Raw genomic sequence first — 20,506 nt, 5'->3', positions numbered from 1 at the left:
AATGTGTCTTGCATTGTGACATAGGGATGAGGGTGTGGAGCAGCCGACAGGTGTGTGACACATGCCCTACCAGGCGGAGGGAGGATTCTCAAGGAGCGATGGTTAGTTCTCAGGGTAACCGAAGCCACAGGCCCTGCTTACTTACACTCTCCCCTCTCGTTCCCCACTGAACTGAGAACGAGACCCACCAGCTCATGGTATGGTTTCCCAGATTCCACTCTCACGCCAGAGAAGCCGCCCTCCTCCAGGACGGCCTGTGCTTCTTTTCCACAACTGGCCCAGAGGAAGCCCCACTGACTTACTTTGCCAGCCACCACCTTACAACAGCCACAGAGGCACCTCGCTAAGCCAGAACTCATCAGTTTGTTTTCAAGGGACCAGGCCCAGAAATGAAATACGTTATTTTTCTGCCTGATACTACTGACATTTACAATCATCCCGGTGCTTCATGCTAGTCTCCATGGCACTAGCCCTGTCCCGCTCTGGAGGAGGGTCTGGTCCTCTGTTACCCAGTGGATAAGCACACCTGACTCCAGGACTGCCAGGACAGACAGACAGGAAGGCCTCATGTTCCCTGTGGCTTTTCTCAAGCTACCAGGCTAATGCCTGAGGCTTCTTGGTGCCCGTGGATTCTCACTGCGCACAGTCTAACTCTCCAGCTGCGTTTCGGGCATGTTCTTCTACCCACCCTAGCTTCTTGGAGAAGCCAGTTTCCCCAGGATGACTTTTGGTTGCGGAGGAAAGGGTTTCTGATTCCAGGATGTTTTAAGAGCTCTGAAACCTTATTTAAGACAAAATTTAGATTTTTAAATCAAAACTCCTTGAGGGACTCTTAGGTGCTGATCCATTCATTCCACACATTTGTATTGAGCACTTACTCTAAGCCAGGCACTGTACTAGGTACCAGGTATACAATGATGACCAGAAAACGCAAGGTTTCTGCCCTCATGGAATTTAGAGTTGAATTGAGCAGATATAACAAATAAGTACAAATATGTAATTAAAACTTGTGAAAAGTGCTTTGAAGGAATGAACAGAGGGCAGTGATAGAGAAAAACGGGAATCTTCTTGGGGTGGCCAGATCAGGTCTTTAGAGAAAGTGGTGTTCCAGGAGATCTAATGACTGGGAGTGAAAGTGGTTGGGGGTGGGGTACAGGGATGAGGAAGTGGGGGGTGGGATAAGAGGGGAAGAGGGAGCAGGGGAAATGGCATCTCCTGAGGTGGGGGGTGCTTGCATGATTGAGGATCTCCAAGGTGGCCAGTAGAGCAGAGCAGAGCAAGCAGGGGAAAGGGAGTCCCAGGATGATATCAGACAGGAAAGCAGGGATCAGATCATGGAGGGCTTAAGGGTCACAGCAAGGAGTGTGGATTCTATTGAGATTCAATGGGAAGCTGATTTGTGTTTTTAAAATGTGCTTTTGGCACCTGAGGTAAGAACTGATTATAGGATTATAAGTGGGGAGACCAGACTGCAGTCCAGGTGAGAGTGATGATAACTCAGACTTGAGTGGAGACAGAGATGGAGGCAGATGGGCTATTATGTCGGAGGTGGAGATAAGAGGACTTGATGTGGGGCTGATGGAGTGGCAGCTGTTGGGGTGATTTGTAGGTTTCTGGTTTAACTGGCAGCATATATGTGAATGACATTTACCAAGAAGGGGAAGACTGGAAGTGGAACTCTTAGTTCTATAATCCTCTCAAGGCTGTGATTATTTATAGTTCTAATGAGAAAATGATTCAACCTATTGTTATTTTTAATCTTTCTGATACACAGTTTGCCAGACAGCAATAATGGGTTGGCAGCCAAACAGACTGTCAACCCTCCAGGACTCACTCCAACTAGATGCTAATCAAATATTTTGATGGAGGGCAATATTATCTCAAAAGATAGAATTAAATTCCCAAGGTTCTACCCTGAAAGAATAAGGAGCAGCGTCAGTCTCTTCATTGGAGCCACTGAACTAAATAAATCCGTTGATGAGGAGCTGACAGCCTCCCGGTTCTCTTTTTTGGGAAGAAATGGAGAGCGCTGTCAGTTGGGAAGCAGAGGGCTGGGAGGGGCTCTGCAGTCTTTCATGGGGTTATTCCAAGGTTGAGATAAAGCTAGGGTCACCTTCAGAACCTCTCTTCTGTTGATCCTGGGGAGAATAGTTCACAGAGTGCATGTTGAAACCAAGTGGCATGGTCTTCATTGAACTTTCCCAAGAAGTTGTTCTTGAAAATGGAAAAAGAAGCTGACTGAACATTGAGAAGGCCTTATTCCTCCCCCTGCCCCACCTTAGGCCTAGAGGGAGCCGTGCCCCAGCCCCACACTTTAGAGGACCCCACTTTGGCTCTCCTCAGTCTTGGCCCGCTGTGTGGGTTCTCGTGGCCAAAGGGAAGTGGCCCCCTACCCAGAGCCTGTGTTCTTCTAGACCACATTTCAGATACTGAAATCCCAGAATTCCCCATTCAAACAGCCTGGGGAAAGGGGGCCAGGAGCAGTTCTCCCTCATACAGCCCTGTTTTCTGGCACAAAACTCTATTAAGCAGTTGGGCCTGGCCTTCCACATTCTTACGAGTATATATGATAAGACGGGGGTTATAATGGTGGCACTAGATTTTCTATTTTGAGATTTGGACTTCTGGTATAATTCAATTTAACAAGTGTAATTTAGCTTGGGATGTTTTGAAAGTTTTGGTTTTTGGTGTTTTTTTTTTCCTGAAATCAGAAAACTTAAGAAGAGAAACACCAGCAGAAGAATTGCTGGCGGCAGAATCTAGAGTCGACAGTTGTAACAGGTTCCTGTTTAGCTGGAGTTTTATTCAGTATATTTGTCAAGGACAAGGATAGAACATATTTCAACAGCTTAGTAATGTGCTTTAAATATATACCCATATAATCTGTGGGCCTCGACCTGTGCTGGGCCTCGCCAGTGCTGGGGCAGAGCTGAGTTATCCCGACTACAGTGCATCACTGCGGTGCAGATTGGTCATCTGTGCAGTGACAGATGGTTTTGAGGGCAACCCTTTGTCTTCCTAACATAAGGTTTGTGAACGGAGTTTACATAAAATAACTCACCCTGGAGAGGGTCTCATGGTCTGGGGTAGCTAACCCCAGGCACTGTCAATGGAAGAGCATCCAAACCTACAGGGAATTTTTGTGTGAGTTTATTTGAGCCAAACTGATGACATGCTGGGGAGCAAGGTCTCACAATGCTCGGAGAGTGACAGTTGTGCAGCTTCTTTTCTGCATTTGGAATTAAGGAGGGGATGCAAAGAAGATGACACGAGGGTGGGAGAAAGCAAGAGACAGGACAGTTAAGAGTATGTGCTCCCTTGGAGGAGATCTATAAATGAGGATTGCTCTGGCCTTTCAGACGTGTGTTAACCTAGAGGCACAGGAACAATGGATGGGGCTTGCTTAAGGCAAAGATGAACCTTTTTGTAGGCCTGGGGCGTGACTACCCACCATGACCTTGCCCCGTTAGGAATTTAGGTCAGATCACCCTGTGAGGTTCCTTCCAGTCAGATTGATACAGACCCCCTTTTTCGCCCACAGCACTTAAGCCAGAAAACAGAACCAAGTAAGGCAGTGACAACCTCGGCCCAGCTCCTGCCTGGCAGAGGTCTCGGGGCAAGAGGAGCCTGAGCAGAGTGGAGCCCACAGTTCCTGTCCTAGGTGTTCGCTCCTCTTAGGAATAAACATCAATAGAACAGCTGGGGATTTTCCTGGGCTCTGATGGGAGGCGTGAGGCTCAGCTCCACCACCCAGTGACCCCGTGTTACCATTGCCTTCAAGTCCTGTGGGGCCTCAATAAACAACCTCTCTCTCTCTCTCTCTCTCTCTCTCTCTCTCTCTCTCTCTCTCTCTCTCTCTCTCCCTCTTTCTCCCCCCCCCTCTTTCCATTCCCCTCTCCCTTCTCCCCACCTGCCCCTTTTGCCTTTTCTGCCTCCTCTCCCCCTCACCATCTGCAGTGAACCGCTCCCCTTCTCGCTGCAGCACGCTGAACCGCTCGGAGTCGCCCAGTCGTGAGCGCAGTGACTTTGGGGGCAGCAACAGCCAGCTGTGCTGTAGCAGCAACAACCTCTACACTCCCGACTACTCGGTCCACATCCTCAGTGATGTGCAGTTTGTGAAGGTAACTCCCCCCCAGGGTGGGGGGGGGGGGGCGGCTGGGCGGGAACCATCCCCTCCATCCTGCCGCTAGAGTCGGCTGGGGAAGTGGGACAGGCGGTGCATCCCATTCCACCATGTTCCAAAAAAATGTGACGATGAGGTGAAACCTCAGAAAACCATAGCCCATGATCCTCTTCCCAGTTGCCTCCAGCCACTCTGATTGCAGACCTTCCTCAGAAGTGGAGGGAGGAATATACCGGAGAGGAGACATTTTATGCTGACTCTGCTTGGTTTGTAGTTCTGGTCCCATGGCTTGTGGGAAAAGAAGTTGAAAGTCACAATATAAGTAAGTGGTTCAAGTATTGCCTGCTCTGTGCCTGGCATTGTACCAGCATTGACGAGTTCCTGTGGTGAACAGGACAGCAAGCTCCTGCCTTGATGTACCCTCCATGCTAATAAGGGGAGAGAGATGATAACCAAGGAACCACGTAAATAACCTAGGTTATTTCCGGTCGTTACAACGCCTATGAAGGAAATAAACGGGGGTGGGATAAACAGGGACTGGGCAGAGGAGGCAAGGAGGCTGCTTTAGAAAAGGTTATCAGAGCAGGCCAAGAAAAGGACTTTTTTGCTGAGACCTGAAAGGGGAAGTGGGGCAAATGTTCAAGACAGAAACAGCAGAGGCAGGAAAGAGCTTGGTGATCTTAGGGCTACTGCTTGGTGTGCAATGACAGTGTGATCTGAGATGGGACTGGAGCATCAGCTGCCGGGTAAACTGGCATCTTTAGGACACAGTAAGGCATTTGGGTTCTATTTGAAGAGCACTGGGCATTTCTGTGAGGTTTGTTTTCTCAGGTCTTCCCCTTTGTCTTAGTGTGTTCGGGCTGCTATAACACATTACCATCAACTGGCTTAAACAACAAACACTTATTTCTCACAGTTCTGGAGGCTAGACTTCCAAGTTCCAAGTGCCAACAGAGCTGGTGTCTGGTGAGAGCCCACTTCCTGGTTTGCAAATGAAAGACTCTGATTGCAATGGGTAGTTCTAGCCAAGGGAACTTTGGGAGTTCAAGTGCTTTTAACATAGTGATTTATTTGGGTGTTGGTTTTCTCTCTTTTTTTTAATATACATACATATATAAGTTGAGATGATGCCTTAAAGACTAAAGTTAAAGATTTCCTCCTGATTTAATGGACTTTTAGGGCCATTATGTAGGCTGTTCTTTCATTTACCTCTCCCACTCACCCTGTTTTGTAACATGAAGAGTTTCTGAGGAAGCCAAAAGAGAAGACTGTACAGAGGGGTGTTTTCACTGGCAGAAGCCCCTGAGACTGGCTGCAGGAAGATTTTGCAAGGGCTTTTCATGTCCAATGGAAGGAAGTTCCAGAACTGTTTATTAAGTCCAGGAGTAATTTAACTTCAAGATAAGTTACAAAATTCGATACAAAGGTTTATCTAATGATTATCTGGGAAAGATATTAAAAGCTGTGATTAATAGTACTTCATAAGTTATGAAGGTACCAAAGAATCCTTATGAATTTTTTTTTAAATATGTTTTCTAGATATCATTATTAAACTAAGAATATTTGTCCAATGCCTTACAGTCCTAGCTTCTGTAACGATAACCAAGACGCCCCATCACCATCTGGTGGCAGAATCCCTAAATTGCAGGATCGTGTTTTGAGGGATGAACGTCACAAAATGATAGGAGACATCACACTGGATAAAGGTGAACTTCTGGACACGTTGGCTGCTAAGTTGAAATGTCCAAAAGGGTACCCTTACCTTTTGCTACTTTCAAGAGAAACAGATCTCTGTTTCCTTTGTAATTTAGAGGGAACTTGAGTTCTTAACTGGCCAAAGCATAGAAGACAATTTGAACTTAAGCTACTGCTGAGAAACGGTTCTGCCTACAGTAATGAGGAGAGAATAAAAACAGGTTGTCTTTTGAACAGTGGTTTGATTCCCTCAATGCACTGATCCATAAGTATGTGTTGAGCATTAACTATGGTTCCAGGCACCAGGGGCTACACTACAGAAATAGAAATCACATCCTCTGCTTGATGAGTAGATTTAAATCTAGTTAAGGAGAAGAAACATAAGTCAAATGACAGTGACCAGTGCAGAGTAATATCTAATTGATTATAAGATTGTGTGGCACTTATTTGAAGCACTGTATTGGCTGGAGAATGTGCTGGACTTTTAAGAACTAGGAAAGAATAAGAGGGTAGTTAAGGTAATGCCATGAGGGGGACACCAATAAACAGGGGTATGGAAGGTAAATAAACATGATGTATTCAAGGAACTGTGGAGACAGAAGCTGAGGTGGACCGGTGGTTCTGTGCTGGCAAGCACTGGGGACACTTGTGGTCATGCAAGACCGGATTATCAAAACTGGGCAAAGAAGCGTAGGTTGATCTGCTAGACTTTCACTGTCCAATGCAGTAGCCAGTAGCCACAAGCGGCTGTTGAGCACATGAAATGTGGCTCATCCAAAGTGATGTGCTGTAAATGTGAAATATACATTGGATTCCAAAGACGTAGTACAGAAGCGAATGTAAAATTCATCACTAATAATTTTGTGTTGATTCCATGTTGAAGTGAAATTATTTGGGGTAATGTTGGGTTAAATGAAATATGTTATTGAAATTCATTTCACCCACTGTTTTTACTTATTTTTTAATGTAACTACTAGAGAATTCTAGGTTACCTGTGTGACTCACACTGTATTTCTATTGGAGAGGACTGTGCTAGATGGAAAGTTCTCATAGGTTGCTGAACAAAGGGGGGGAAGTGACGAACAGTGATGCATGAATCTAGAAATACAGCTGAGAAGAGGCTGTTTCCTTAAATACAGAGTGGTGCCTTGTCAACAATTTTTTTTAAGGTGACATTGGCATGGCATTCGTTTATGATTTTTTTTTTGAAAGAGGAAGCATTGTGAAAGCAAAGCTGTGAGGCACATACAGAAGGTAGCCAATGGGTAGTGCCTTTCCTTTTACACAACATTGCAGACCCTCCCCAATCTCTGTTCCTACCCCTGTACCTGGGCCAACCACTCCCCACCCCCAACACACATACACACACACACACACACACACACACACACACACACACACACACACAGACCCTCTGCCATGTTTCCTCCCACTAACGGTAGCTCCTGGCTGTAGCTGTCTGAATTTTGTCTTTAACACCATGGACAAGTGGTTATTTAACATCTGTGTGAACACCTCCGATGACAAGGAACTCAGCACCTTATGAGGAAGGAATACATTTGCTCAGTATTGTTCCCAAAAGCAATACTTTATACCCAGCTCAACTTTTCCGTCATAACAGTGCTTAACGGGAGGGTTAGAGTTCCTGGATCCTTGATTCCAGGTTACTAGAGGGGCATATCGCTGTTCCTTAAGAACAAAGAGAGAGTGGTACAGTCACTGCAAGTACACTCAGGATAGAACCTTTCCAGAAAGGAACTAGTTAAATAAAATAGAGCGCTTTGGAACATTCCCAAGAGACTTTCAGCTTGGGCACCACAGCCAATGTAACAACTGACAGGAGCCCTAAGCCCACAAATCCATTTCAGAATCAAACCAGAATGCACCCTATTCCTTCTTCCTTCCCCCTCTCTCTACTCATTGTCTCTTTTCCTTCTCCATTTTCCTTTTCTTATTGTTCTCACTTGGAATCTCTCTCCTGCCCCTACTTTCTCTTTTGCTTTATTTTATTGGTTGAGGGTTCACTTTCCCAAGATCTAGTCTTGCCTTCACAGCGCCTCCAGTTAACACTTTGGAGGGGGGGACACTGCTTCTTCCCCCACTCCCACCTCATGGAGAGTTTAGACATAATGAGATGGTAAGTATGACCCCTGTCTTTGAAATGTATGCCAATTATAAAGTTAAATTGTGAGAAATAGATGTGGACATGTTTTAAACCAGAAGCAGTTGTGTAACATTCACTCATGCTATCTCATTATCTCTGGGCCTTTTGAAGAGGCTCAGAGAGGTTATCGATTTGATCAAGGTCGCCCAGCTTGAAAGGTGCAACACTGGGACTTGAACATTTGTCTTGAGTAGGCAGTGTGTTTCACACCATATTTTCTAGGTGAAGGGTGATTTGGCCTTCTTTGATTAGACTAGAAGCCAAATCAAAACTAATTAAAAGAACCCAAACAGAGGGGAGATCCAAGATGGCAGAGTAGATAAACACTGTGCCTGCTTCCTTCCGTGAACAAATTGAAATCACAACTGAATTACAGAACAATCAAGCTGAACAGAAGTTTAACTAAGGATATAAAGAAGCCACGGCGAGACTAGTAGGAGGGGCGGAGACGCAGAACTGGCTAACCCCAAACCTCCGTGTGGTGGTTGAGAACCCAGAGGGATAGCTCAGCTCCTGAGGTTCTGTGCAGAGGAGCAAGGGACCCCAACCCCACACCAGCCTCCCCAGCCCAGAGTACTGATGGCAGGAAGAGGAGCCCCCACAACATCTGGCTGTGAAAAACAGTGGGAATTCTGACCATCCAGGTGGGATGGAAGGTGGCGGGAAACCCAGGCGTCCTCTTAAAGGGCCCGAGCACAGACTTTCTCACTCCCAAGCACTCACCTTAGGCTCCAGCGGAGGAATAGTAACTCAGAGGGTGTTGGAGACATACGGTGAAGCAGACTGAGTTGTGTGGCTTCGAGAAGAGGGCTGGAGAACTGTTGGCATTTTCCCATGGAGGTCTTTCTCCCATGCAGCCGGCAGGCTGGCACCATCTTTCCTGTGTTGAGCCCGCCCCCTACGCTTACAGCCAAATCTGAATGTGATTGGTCTGGTGAGCTCCACAGCTCCTCCCTGCTGACTCACTGGGACCCAGACCCACCCAACTCCCCCAACGCTAAAGGCACTTTCTCCAAGAGCAACCAGACCCACCGCATTGCACTCTTTCTTGGAAAACTATCAGTCTGACAGACCCCAGGCAGGCAGCGACCAGCTTCAGTGTGCTCTGAGACCTTTGCTGAGGAGCTTCAGGCTCAGCACTGGCGCCAAACCAGAATCTACATTAACCTGGTGACCACAACTCTTCCCATTTTAGTGACTCCTGAGATCCTTCCTCACCCAACTTGCATACCATATAAGGCTTTATCAACTTAAGGCTTTGCCACCTTAAGGGAGCTGACAGGTGGCAGCAGGCCTCAGGGTGTCCTGGCATTTTGTGGAGCTACCCCAGGCCCGGTACTGGTGGGAGCATGTCCTCTCCCACATGACTCCAGGGTTAGCATAGGCAGTGAACAACCGCAGATCACTTTGTACCTCTTACCAGGCAATGAGTGACCTGGGCCTGCACCAGAGCCCCTCCCAAGAGACCCCCGAACCAACATATTTGGAGGTTGACTTCAGACCACAACAGAGCACCGCCCAATTAGCCCCACAAGTGGCACACCCAAAAGGCGGTCTCAACAGGCACCAGAGCCCACTGGGGTGAATCCCACTCACTGGGGTAAGCCCCACACACAGCAACCTGTAAGCTGTTGACAAGGCAAAACCCACAATCAATCAGCCTGAGGGTCAATCCCACCCACTGAAGTGCCAATAGCAACCAAGCCTCAACTATAACAGGAGGACATGTACAACACACACAAGGGACACTCCTGGAGCACCGGGTACAGGTGACCAGGAAGACTGAGCCACTGGGCCCCATAGGACACCTACTACATAAGGCCACCTGGCCAAGACTGGGGGACATAGCAGATCTACCTAATACATAAAACCAAACAGAGAGGCAGCCAAAATGAGGAAAGAAAGAAATGCATCCCAAATGAAAGAACAGGAGAAAACTCCAGAAGAAGAACTAAACAAAATGGAGGCAAGCAACCTACCAGCTAGAGTTCAAAACAATGGTTATAAGGATGCTGAAGGAACTTAGTGAGAACTTCAACAAAGAGATAGGAAACCTAAATAGGACATAGAAACCATAAAAAAAGAACCAGTCAGAAGTGAAGAATATAACAATGGAAGTGAACAATACACTAGAAGGAATCACCAGCAGACTATATGAAGCAGAGGATTGAATCAGCAATTTGGAAGAAGGTTGCAGAAAACACCCAATTGGACGGCAAAAAGAAAAAAGAATTTTAAAAAATGAGGATACTTTAAGTGACCTCTGGGACATCAAGTGTAACAACATTCCCATCATAGGGTTACCAGAAGGAGAAGAGAGAAAGCAAGAGACTGAGAACTTATTTGAAGAAATAATGATTAAAACTTTCTTAACCTGGCAAAGGAAATAGACATACAAGTCCAGGAAGTGCAGAGAGTCCCAAACAAGATGAACCCAAACAGACCCACACCAAGACACATTGTAATTAGAATTGCAAAGCTTAAAGACAAAGAGAGAATCCTAAAAGCAGCAAGAGAAAGGCAATTAGTAACTTATAAGGGAGCTCCCATAAGATTGTCATCTGATTTCTCAACAGAAACTTTGCAGGCCAGAAGGGATTGGCACAAAATATTCAACATGATGAAAAGCAAGGACCTACAACCATGATTACTCTACCCAGCAAATCTATTATTTATCAAAGGACAGATAAAGAACTTCCCAGACAAGGAAAAGCTAAAGGAGTTTATCATCACCAAACCAGCATTATAAGGAATGTTAGAGGGACTGCTTTAAGATGGAAACAAAAAAGATCAAAATTATGAATAATAAAGTGACAATAGCTACATATCTATCAACAATTACTTTCAATGTGACTGAATTAAATGCTCCACTCAAAAGACATAGGAGGGCTGAATGGATAAGAAAACAAGATCCTTACATATGCTGCCTACAAGAGACTCACTTTAGATTGAAAGACACACACAGATGTTGTGTAAAGGGATGGAAAAAGATATTTCATGAAAATGGAAATGAAAAAAAAAAGCTAGGGTAGCAGTACTTATACCAGACAAAATAGACTTTAAAACAAAGGCTATAACAAGAGACAAAGAAGGACCCAGTAATGCCACTTCAGGGTATTTATTTATCTGAAGAAACCCAAACATTACAACAAGGGGACGTGTGCATCCATATGTTCATTGCAGCATTGTTTATAATAGCCAAGATGTGGAGGCAGCCTGGGTGTCTGTCAACAGAAGAATGGATAAAGATGAGGTAGTACATATATATAATGGAATATTGCTTGGCCAGAGAAGGGAAGGAGTTCTTGCCATCTGTGGCAGCATGGATGGACCTGGAGGGAATTGTGCTGAGTGGAGTGTCAGACAGAGAAAAACAGATGCAAAGAACAAAATAAACAAACAAAACAGAAACAAATTCATAGATACAGAGAACATTTTAATGGTCACTAGATGGGAGGGGGGTTGGGGATGAGTGAGAAAGGGGATGGGATTAAGAAGTACAAATTGGTTATTACACAGTAGTCATGGAGATGTAGGGTATAGCATAAGGAATATAGTCAATAATTATGTATGGTGTCAGATGGGTACTAGATTTGTTGGGGTGATAGATGGGAGGGTGTTGGGGGGCAGGGTAGAAAAGGTGAAGGGAGTAAGAAGTGCAAACTGATAGTTACAAAATAGTAACAGGGATGTAAAGTAAAGCATTGGTTATATAGTCAATAATATGTAACTATGTACAGTGCCAGGTGAGTACTAGGGGGATCATTTCTTAAATTACATAAATGTCTAACCACCATGCTGCACACCTGGAATTAATATAAAATAATAGCAAATGTTAACTGTAATTGAAAAATTTTAAAAGGGGGGAAAGGTGAAGGGGAATAAGAGGTTCCAGCCTCTAGGTATAGAACAAGTAAGTCATTAGGGATGTAATATATAGCATAGGGAATATAATTAATATTGTGATAGCATGGTACAGTGTCAGATGGTTGCTGGACTTATCATGGTGATCACTTCTTTAGGTATATAAGTTTGAATAAGTATGGTGTACACCTGAAACTAATGTAATATTGTATGTTAGCTATATTTTAATAAAAATCTTAAAAACATCTCAAATAAATTGAGAAAAAAAAGACCTAAATAAATGACAAAAGAGCCGAAACAACTAGAAAATAGTTACCAGTGCAATGCAATTTTTAATTTACGTGAAAAATCGTTTAGAAAAAATCCACCCTAACGTTTCTCTCAATCTAAACATGTTCCTAATTGAAAAGGCTTTGGGAGCAGAGTTAGCTTAAGATTTACTATAGAAACAAGGCATCTTGCCCTTTCAGGAGCACGAGGAGGCGCCTGGCAGCGGCTGTGGGGACGGTAGCCTCCTCTGTCTTCCAGGTTCTGGGTTCTGCCATGGGTTCTTCCCCTCTGAGCCAAGTAGCTGGCACCCCAAGCCCTCAGAACCTGGAAACAGCATCAACCCAGAGAGGAACACCACCAAAAGTTTGTCACATTAACATTTTTAGGAAAATTTAAGAGATGCCTAAGGGCCTGATAAATTGCAGACATTAAAACATAGAGAGAAATTTAAAAAAAAAAGAGAGAGAGAGCGAGAGAAGAAAAAACCATAAACAGAGTGATACCAGGTGCTTTGTTGGGCTTACCAAGTGTCACTTAGGAAATTTTCTTGTCCTTTAAGCCAGGAGAACCTACAAGCCTCCAAAGAAAGCTTCACCTTCAAAAAACCTGTGGGCACATTAGAAAACTGGGTTTTTATGATTGGGTTTTGGTTCAGGCCCTATGCCAGCTTCTTGTCAGTCATCTAGGAACCTATATACCCCAAAACCAAAGTAGTTATTGGAGCACCTCCCTTGAAGGACTGTGAAAAGCAACCTGACCGGGCATGTGAAAGGGAGCCTAATGCAGCCAGGCATGTTTGCAGTGTACAGAGCCCGGGCTCAGATAATTTTCCCCCAGAGAGCAAGAGCAAAGGCCCTTTAAGCTAAAATGCCTATATTGCCGGGGTGCCCTTATTAGACCGTGGGATTTCCCCTTGGAGAACTTGGACTTCCACATTCTCACTTCACGTTCCATTTCCCAGGCTCCAAAGAGTGAATAGCGGTCTCCCAGGCAAAGCCCAAACCGTCTGAGACAGTGCACTGGCTAGGACTCTGAAAGCTTGCAAACTGTTAAACCTTCGGCAGGTCTCTCAACCTTTCTGGACCTCATTTTCTTATTTGTAAAATGGGGCGTACAAGACCTCTCGTGCCTACCCCATACAGTCATTATGACAGCAACGGTGATAACACGTACCTAAGTGCTCTGTGTGCCGTAATACACTATATAGATGGAAGGTTCCATCCTCATATCCCAACCTCTACTTGCAAAAGCAAGCTCTTCTGGGTCACACTACCACTAAAGTTTTCACCAACGTCTGAAGACCTAATTCTCAGTTTCATCTCTTTAAGATAGTTATAGCACTTCCAGTAATATCTATGATTTCCAAAAATAAATAATCCAATGATGTTTTAAATTAAAAACTGAAAAGCAATTGTAAACCAATTTGGTGGCAAAGCTATCAGGAATGAGTTTGATACTGCCAAGTAAATAGTACCTTTATCTGTGAATTTCCTGGTCATAAAAGCAAAAGGGGGAGACACAGTGGATCTTTGGGTTCTTCTTTACTATCAGGAAGTGTATAATTCATCTAGAGAGAGGAGCTTCTTCCTGGCAGTACTATCCTGAAGGATTTATCAGATGGATTCCTAGCTGACTATGGACGGCATCGGGAAGAAGTCATACACCTTGGCTTCATCTGTGGTTTTTGCCAGAGTTTACACTCTTCATGTGGAGGTTTTTTTAGTTCCGTTGTCTATACAAGAAGCCAGGGGTCTCATTCTTGCCAAGTCCCCACTGACTGACCCTTAGGAAGCGAGCCATTGGCAATAGTACAAGCCTGTGTTCTCAGTGGGCAACCACCCTGCTAACAGAAGATGCCCCCCTTCCCCTCCAGGCTCTCAGGGGAAGACTTGGCTCTTCCAGGTGCATTTTAAGGGTCCAGATCCAAGAAAAATGACAGTGGGCACTCTGGTGGCAAACAAGCAAAGGGTGGCCTCATTGCCCCTCCACCCCTGGCCTGGTATAGCTTGAGTAAGGTCATGGATCTGGGCCGCAGAGGCCTGGGTTCCAAAGCATCCTGGTGGGGCTGCGTCTGAGCTCGGGAAGGTGGGCCACATCTAGGGAGGGCTCCACCCAGCTCCTCCTGAGCTTCTGTCCCTCTTTGCCTCGTCCCTGCAGATCACACGGCAGCAGTACCAGAATGCACTGACCGCCTGCCACATGGACAACTCACCCCAGTCCCCCGACATGGAGGCCTTCACTGACGGAGACTCCACCAAGGCCCCCACAACCCGGGGCACTCCCCAGACGCCCAAGGATGACCCTGCTGTCACTCTTCTGAACAATAGGAACAGCCTGACGTGTAAGTCGTTCAGGCGGATGGCCGGGCTGCCTCGGAGTGAGGGCAGCCCTGCGTGCCTTCTCAGCGCTGTCCAGAGCTACCAGCGTGTCCTCATGGAGCCCCAGGCTTTCTCCAAATCAGAGAGGTGACGCACTCGCTGTCCTCCCCAGGCAGCCGCTCAGATGGGCTGAGAAGCCCCGGCGAGGTCGTGTACCTGAGGATGGAGGAGATGGCCTTCACCCAGGAGGATATGACAGACTTGGAGCAGCACAGCACACAGCAGCTCTCACTGTCTCCTGCAGCTGTTCCCACGAGAGCAGGTCAGGGAGGGAAGTGGGCCCGGAGGAACAAGGGGGCGGGGGGTCATCACCATCGGGCACTGGGTGACGGGAGCCTGGGACCCCAACCATGTAAAATTTCCCTCCTCCTTATGCCACCAGGGAAGAAAACTGACATCGATCAGGCCCATCTGAATTCATTCTCCCAGAAGGCAGTGTGAGGAGCTAGGTTTCCACCTGGGTTCAGAGCCTGGTTCCTTCACTTAAGAGCTATGCAATTTTAGGCAAGTTGCTTTAACCAAAGATTCCGTTTCCTTACATCAGTAGATACAACCCATAGTGACTAGCTCATCAAGTAGCTTTGAGCAAAGATAAGATAATATACAGAAGGCACATCCCGGTGCCTGGAACCGTGTTCTCTAAATAGCAGGCATTCGTAGACCTCCTTTATAGAACAGGACGTTAATGTCAGCCTCACTCTCACTGGCAGGGCGTTTCCCTTCCTTCGGGGTCCAGAGACCAGACGTAATCTGTAGGCCTTGTCCTGAGGTCTGAGATCACACCACACCCCTCCACGACACTGAACGCCTCTGTCTTGACAGTGGTGGTGCCTCGAGCTCCCAGGGTCCCAGCCGTCCTGAGATCCTTCTGTGCTTGCCTCAGATAGAATTCCCCAAGCTTTCAGCAGCCCCAGGTTACCAGTTATCCCACCCAACCTTCTAGACCTGCCAGGCCCTGGTTGGAGACCCCTCAAGTCCAGAGTCATGACCCAACAAGTGCTCATGGTTTCAAAGTCAGTGAGACGACACATTTGAGCTTGTAGCTAACGCAGATTATCTGAGGCATCCATAATTACGGTTCCAGGACCTGAATGATGTTCTTTTTCTCCTGCACATACTGAATTTAGTAGCTAAAGCATGTAGCAAGAAATTGTATCAAAGGAATAAGAATGGAGAAGATGGGATAGTCTTTGGAGGTGATCTAGTTCACCCTCCTTTTGTGACACATGAGGACCCTGAGACCTGGAGAGGTGAAATGACTTTCTCAGTCCATATAGTGCATCAGAAGAGGGCTCAGCCTCGTGGCTCTGGGTGCAATGCAGTTTCCTCTGCATCATTTTGCCTCACAGGTCACGTTCTTACATTACTGGTAAGAGCCTGGGCACCTTCCTGGCTCTGAGATTCTATGGCTTTCTGAATTCCCACTGTGTTTAGTAGGAAATATGGGGCATGTGCTTAATTGTTATTGAGCCCTGTGATTTTCCAGGGTCTGTGCAAGTAGAGGAAGGAGACATCCCTACCCGTCCTCAGATGTGCTTTTTGTCTGGCAAAGATGCTGAGTGGAGGACACCTTGTTTCCTTCTTCTCTCCTGCCAAAAAGTGTTTGGAGAGTTGGATTCCTGCTCCTTTGTTCTCTCTTTCTTCCTTTTGTGGCACTAAAGTGCCTCTTGCTAACTAATTAGAGCCAATGCCTTCCTGGGCATCCTTCCCTTGTTAGGGCCACCGCTGCCTTGGCTCTAGTTTTGAACTTTCACCTGCTGAGGAACGTCAACCAGAATCACCTCACCTAGTTCGCTGGCTGTGTAGGTTGGAAACACTTGAGTTGTTTCTCCTTTCCTTTCTCTCAGCATCAGATAGTGAATGTTGTAACATCAACCTGGACACAGAAACCAGCAGTAGCGACTTTGAGGAAACCATGGGCAAGAAGCTGCTGAGAACCTTCAGTGAGTAGCTCTTCACCCAGACAAAAGCTGCCAACCAGATGGTTCATAGAAAAAGCATGTTAAGATCTTACTCCTGGAGGAGGAGCCATTGACTCCTTTTGGGAACCCCAATGAAGTAGTCATGGGAACTCATCATAGGGTTTGGGCCGGTACTGCACCCTTGACCGTTTGGGGATTTGTCCCATTCAGCTGGTGGTCATCTAGGACAGGAGTCTGTCACTGGCCAATCCTGACCCCCGGCCCCACCTGTTCATGAAAATAAAGACTTCTTGGATCATAAATAGACCCATTGGATCATAAATAGGCCACAGTGGAGAGTTCAGTAATTGCAACAGGGACCATGTAGCCTGAAAAACCTATAATATTTATTATCTGGTCCTTTAAAGAAATAATTTATGTCTCGGAGACTCAATAGAAAAGCAGTATCCTCCCATGGAAGGAAGTCAACGACAGAGAAAACAAGGTGAAAAATACTCCTTCCTAAAAACAGAGCTGGGAACAAATTGCCCTTCCGTCCTTGAGGACAATTATGTAATTACTCCCACATGCCCAGGGATGGTCCCTGGGAATGGCACCCAGCAACACCCACCCCCTCTGGTTCATGTGAGACCAGTCCTCTCTCGAGGGTGTCTGGCCATGAGTTGGGCCAGGGCCTTCAGGGGATGGGAAAGGCACCATCCTTCGGCATTACGTGAGCTTTTACTCAATCCTCTCCAGGAAATCTCCATTCCATGGGCACTGCCCTGGGTTTGTGGCTTTTTAGAGCTGTCATCTCAGATGGAAGGTGCAGCCCAGTCCTTGAAGATGTAAATACGCTGATATCAGCACCAGGATACAAGACAGATTACTTCCCGCCAAACTATCAAGAGCTTTGTCTCCATTTTTGCTTCTATTTTAAAGAGACCTTGGACCACCAAGAGAGTATGAATGTCCCCCCAGCCTTGATTGATCCTTGCCAATTTTGTTTTTCAGGTGGTCGAAAAAGAAAGAAGTCACCTGACGGAGACAGAACCTCTGAGGAGCACTCGAATCTAACGCCTCTGATCACATGACAGGGCAGATACCCTTTGTTGGGTGCGTGAGATTCCAGAGCTTTGGGGGAGAACCCACCCTCCCATCCTCTGCTGCTCCCCAAGGCCTCTCACAGGTGACAGAGTGTTCTGCTTTCCTTACCACCTCTTCACCCCTGTCAGTTGGGCAGATTTTCCCTCGTTGCCTCATTTGACTCAAAGCCCTGCCGTGGCCATGAAAGGAGGTGCCTCCAGTGGGACATGGTAGAAATGATCTTGTCCACAAGACAGTCTGTGACTGGAGAAGAAATGACCCCAAGCGGACGCCACTCTGGGACCCCTGATGCCCTTTTCGTTCTTTGAGATCCCTGATGCCATAGTTCATGCTTAGCGTAGCTCAGAAGTTGCCACTGGCAAACAGGCACGTAGGAAGCTGGTGTAGCAGGTATGAAGGTTAGCTCAGGAGATGCACCAAGAATTCCTCCCGAACTTGAGGGCCGTGGGACTCACCCATGTTGGCATGTGAAGGTACGGTACAGAAAACTGTCGGTGACCGGTTTCCTGTTAGAGAAAGGTTCCAGCAGCCTGGGAAGTGTCTCAGCTGGCATGGAAAGAATGTGAGATGGAACCTCAAGTCACTGTTTTTCCCAGGGACACATCTGCTTTGGCTCCCGATCAGCAGTTATTGATCCATCCATACATCTGCTCTGGAAGAGGAGCAGGGAGCAGAAAGACCCAATCGGGAGCCAGAGATGGAACTTCAGGTTTTCAGTTCAAATCAAAGCAAAAAAGAAAAAAGAAATGTGGACAAATTCTAAGCTGTTAAAGGGAGTTTAGCCATGACAAACCAAAGAGTGCCCAGGTCAGCCAAGAAGGATGCAAGTTCTCATGGGACTTTCATGTGCATTACACAGGAACATTGAAGAATCATTCTTCTTTTTCATCCGTCCCTCCACCCCCACCCTTTGCTGCACCCCAGCAGTTCAGCTAAGTGTACTATATTCCAAGAACGTATAAGATCTCTGGTTTTTCACCTGGATGTGGGCGCAGATGCAATTCCAAACATAACCACCAGATGGCAGGATGACTGTACATACCTACTTGAAGAATAATTCTGATCAGAACACGTAGCCAGCCTTAGGGAAAATGTGGCAGTAAGTGAAGCTTGTCTTTGGGACACCCGGGGTTCCTTTCTGATCTGTCTCCCACCCCTGAGTTCCGTGGATCAGGGATCCAGTGATCCAGTGCCGTCTGCTGAATCTCCAAACCATTTCCGACCTTTTCCCTGGGGTATAGCATCCGGGCTTACCTCCCCTTCCTGCACAACCATTACTCCCAAGTCCCCTCACCCACTGAATCAATAATCACATAGAGAGAGGGACACTGATATAATAATTCCTCTGGGTTATTTGCAGCTCAAAGGAAAATGCTTTCCCACAGGAATCTTTAACTCAGGGGTTCTTAACTGGGGGTCTGTCACCCCAGGGAGTCCATTTTTGGACTTCAGAGGGTCTATGAAACCCATAACACTGTAGGAATTTAGTGTATGTGTTCTTATGCGTATTTTCCCTGACGGCTAAAGCTTTCATGAGATTCTCAAAGGTCTCAGACCCACAAAGGGTTAAAAACCACTGTTTTAACTGAAAGTAGAACTTTCAGCCTAAAGTTTCTGCAATGCAGAGTGACCACTGGGCAGTCTGAGACAGATTTTTAGTTGTAAGTGGTGTTCACAAGTGTCCATGAAATAGATGGGGAAAGCTGGCACCCACCAAGAAGTGGAAATCCTCAGAAATTCATGTCACACCCTAGGCTATTGTATAATCTACACCCCACATTACTTTGTCCTCTCTTCCCCTCCAAACCAGAGCGGGTGTTGCAGACAGGGGGGCCTCAGCATGTGGAAATGAAGACTTTCCAGCTGGTGATGCCTTTTCCAGCAGTCTTATTGACGTCACACCCCTTGCCTGGCTCTCCCTGAGGCTCAGCCGTGCATGACTTCCCATAGATAGCTCTGCAGCTACCACCCACCCCTACACGTACTCTTGCCTGGTAGGAATAGGCAAAGTGCCCCACACACACACACAACCCCCATCCTGCGTGCCTCAGACCTAAACCAGCAAACAGTAAGTATCAAGAACTGCCATCATGCAATCTTCTTGGCCAGCTGGCCACTGGCCCAAGGGGGCCTGCCTGGCTGGTGTTCCTTACATTACGAAGGCCCCAGGGCTCAGGCCCCTGCTGTTGCATTACATCCATCCCTTTGCCGAATCCCTAAGGAGCCTGTCACCACCACTCCCTTCCCTGTTCCCCACCCCCAAGATTTTCTTCAGGTTAAAAAAAAAATCTAAAAACAAAAAGAGGATTTTAATTTTAAAATAAAGCATTTATGAAGGCTTAATGAATTGTACATAATTTTTAAATAAAATGAAAATGCTTTTCCTGGAATGTGGCTGGTTTCCTTGCCCTTGAAATCTCCAAGTTCTGAAGTGGTTTCATTTGAGAAGCAGGTTGGGTGGACCACACGTGTAATTCTCTCACCTGGGGCCCACCTGCCTGAAGAGGCTAAGGCTGTCAAAGCTAGATGTGAGGCGGCAGGGGAGGTTACAGAAAAGCACTGGTGCTCTACTTTGGGAAGACAGATGGGTAAGATTTTGCAGGAGCAAATGCCAGAAATGGAAAGTAAAACCCGAATGAGGAGCCAGAGTGGGAATGAGGACAAAGGGCACTAATACAATTATTTGTTGAATACGTGTGATGTGCAAGGCATTGGTGGGCACATTCCAAGTTCAAGGTGTGGGGGGCTAGACCGAGGCTAAGCCCTTGAGATGTGTCGGCCACACTGGCTCCCTTTGGAGAGGAGCCACAGGGGCTCAAATCCAACCAAAGGCTGGGAAAAGGAACGGGGTGGGCCAGGATTATTGGTAAGTTTTAAATCAATGCAGACAGGTGGAAAGGTGTGTTTGGGCATTTAACGTCTGTGTATGTAAGGAAGTTCGGAATCTGACACCTGCCACCAGCCTCAAACCAGCACCCAGGATGATTAGTGGCCGGTGCCAGGA

General features: G+C 46.6%; 1 protein-coding gene across 4 annotated transcripts in view; it reads left to right on the top strand.

Annotated features, from left to right (window-relative positions):
• Window positions 1-19,892, top strand: part of CNNM1 (cyclin and CBS domain divalent metal cation transport mediator 1) — a 57,451-nt gene extending 37,559 nt beyond the window's left edge. For 2 of the 4 annotated variants that reach the window (XM_019724863.3, XM_019724861.3), the window contains 5 exons: window positions 3,958-4,121; window positions 14,274-14,457; window positions 14,607-14,756; window positions 16,342-16,437; window positions 17,410-19,892. In XM_019724863.3, coding sequence (XP_019580422.2) covers window positions 3,958-4,121; window positions 14,274-14,457; window positions 14,607-14,756; window positions 16,342-16,437; window positions 17,410-17,489 — 674 coding nt within the window. In that variant the 3' untranslated portion in view covers window positions 17,490-19,892. Of the gene's footprint in view, window positions 1-3,957; window positions 4,122-14,273; window positions 14,458-14,606; window positions 14,757-16,341; window positions 16,438-17,409 lie in introns of those variants that run through there. The other 2 variants (XM_019724864.3, XM_074339230.2) reach the window with 2 other exon arrangements.
• Window positions 19,893-20,506: the final 614 nt, after the last annotated feature.

The sequence above is a fragment of the Rhinolophus sinicus genome, chromosome 15 (genome assembly GCF_057876585.1).
Source record: "Rhinolophus sinicus isolate RSI-liver-muscle chromosome 15, RSI-T2T, whole genome shotgun sequence".
Lineage (NCBI taxonomy): Eukaryota > Metazoa > Chordata > Mammalia > Chiroptera > Rhinolophidae > Rhinolophus > Rhinolophus sinicus.
The sequence above is the reverse complement of the archived record's forward strand: the minus strand, read 5'-3'. Positions and strand labels throughout refer to the sequence as shown.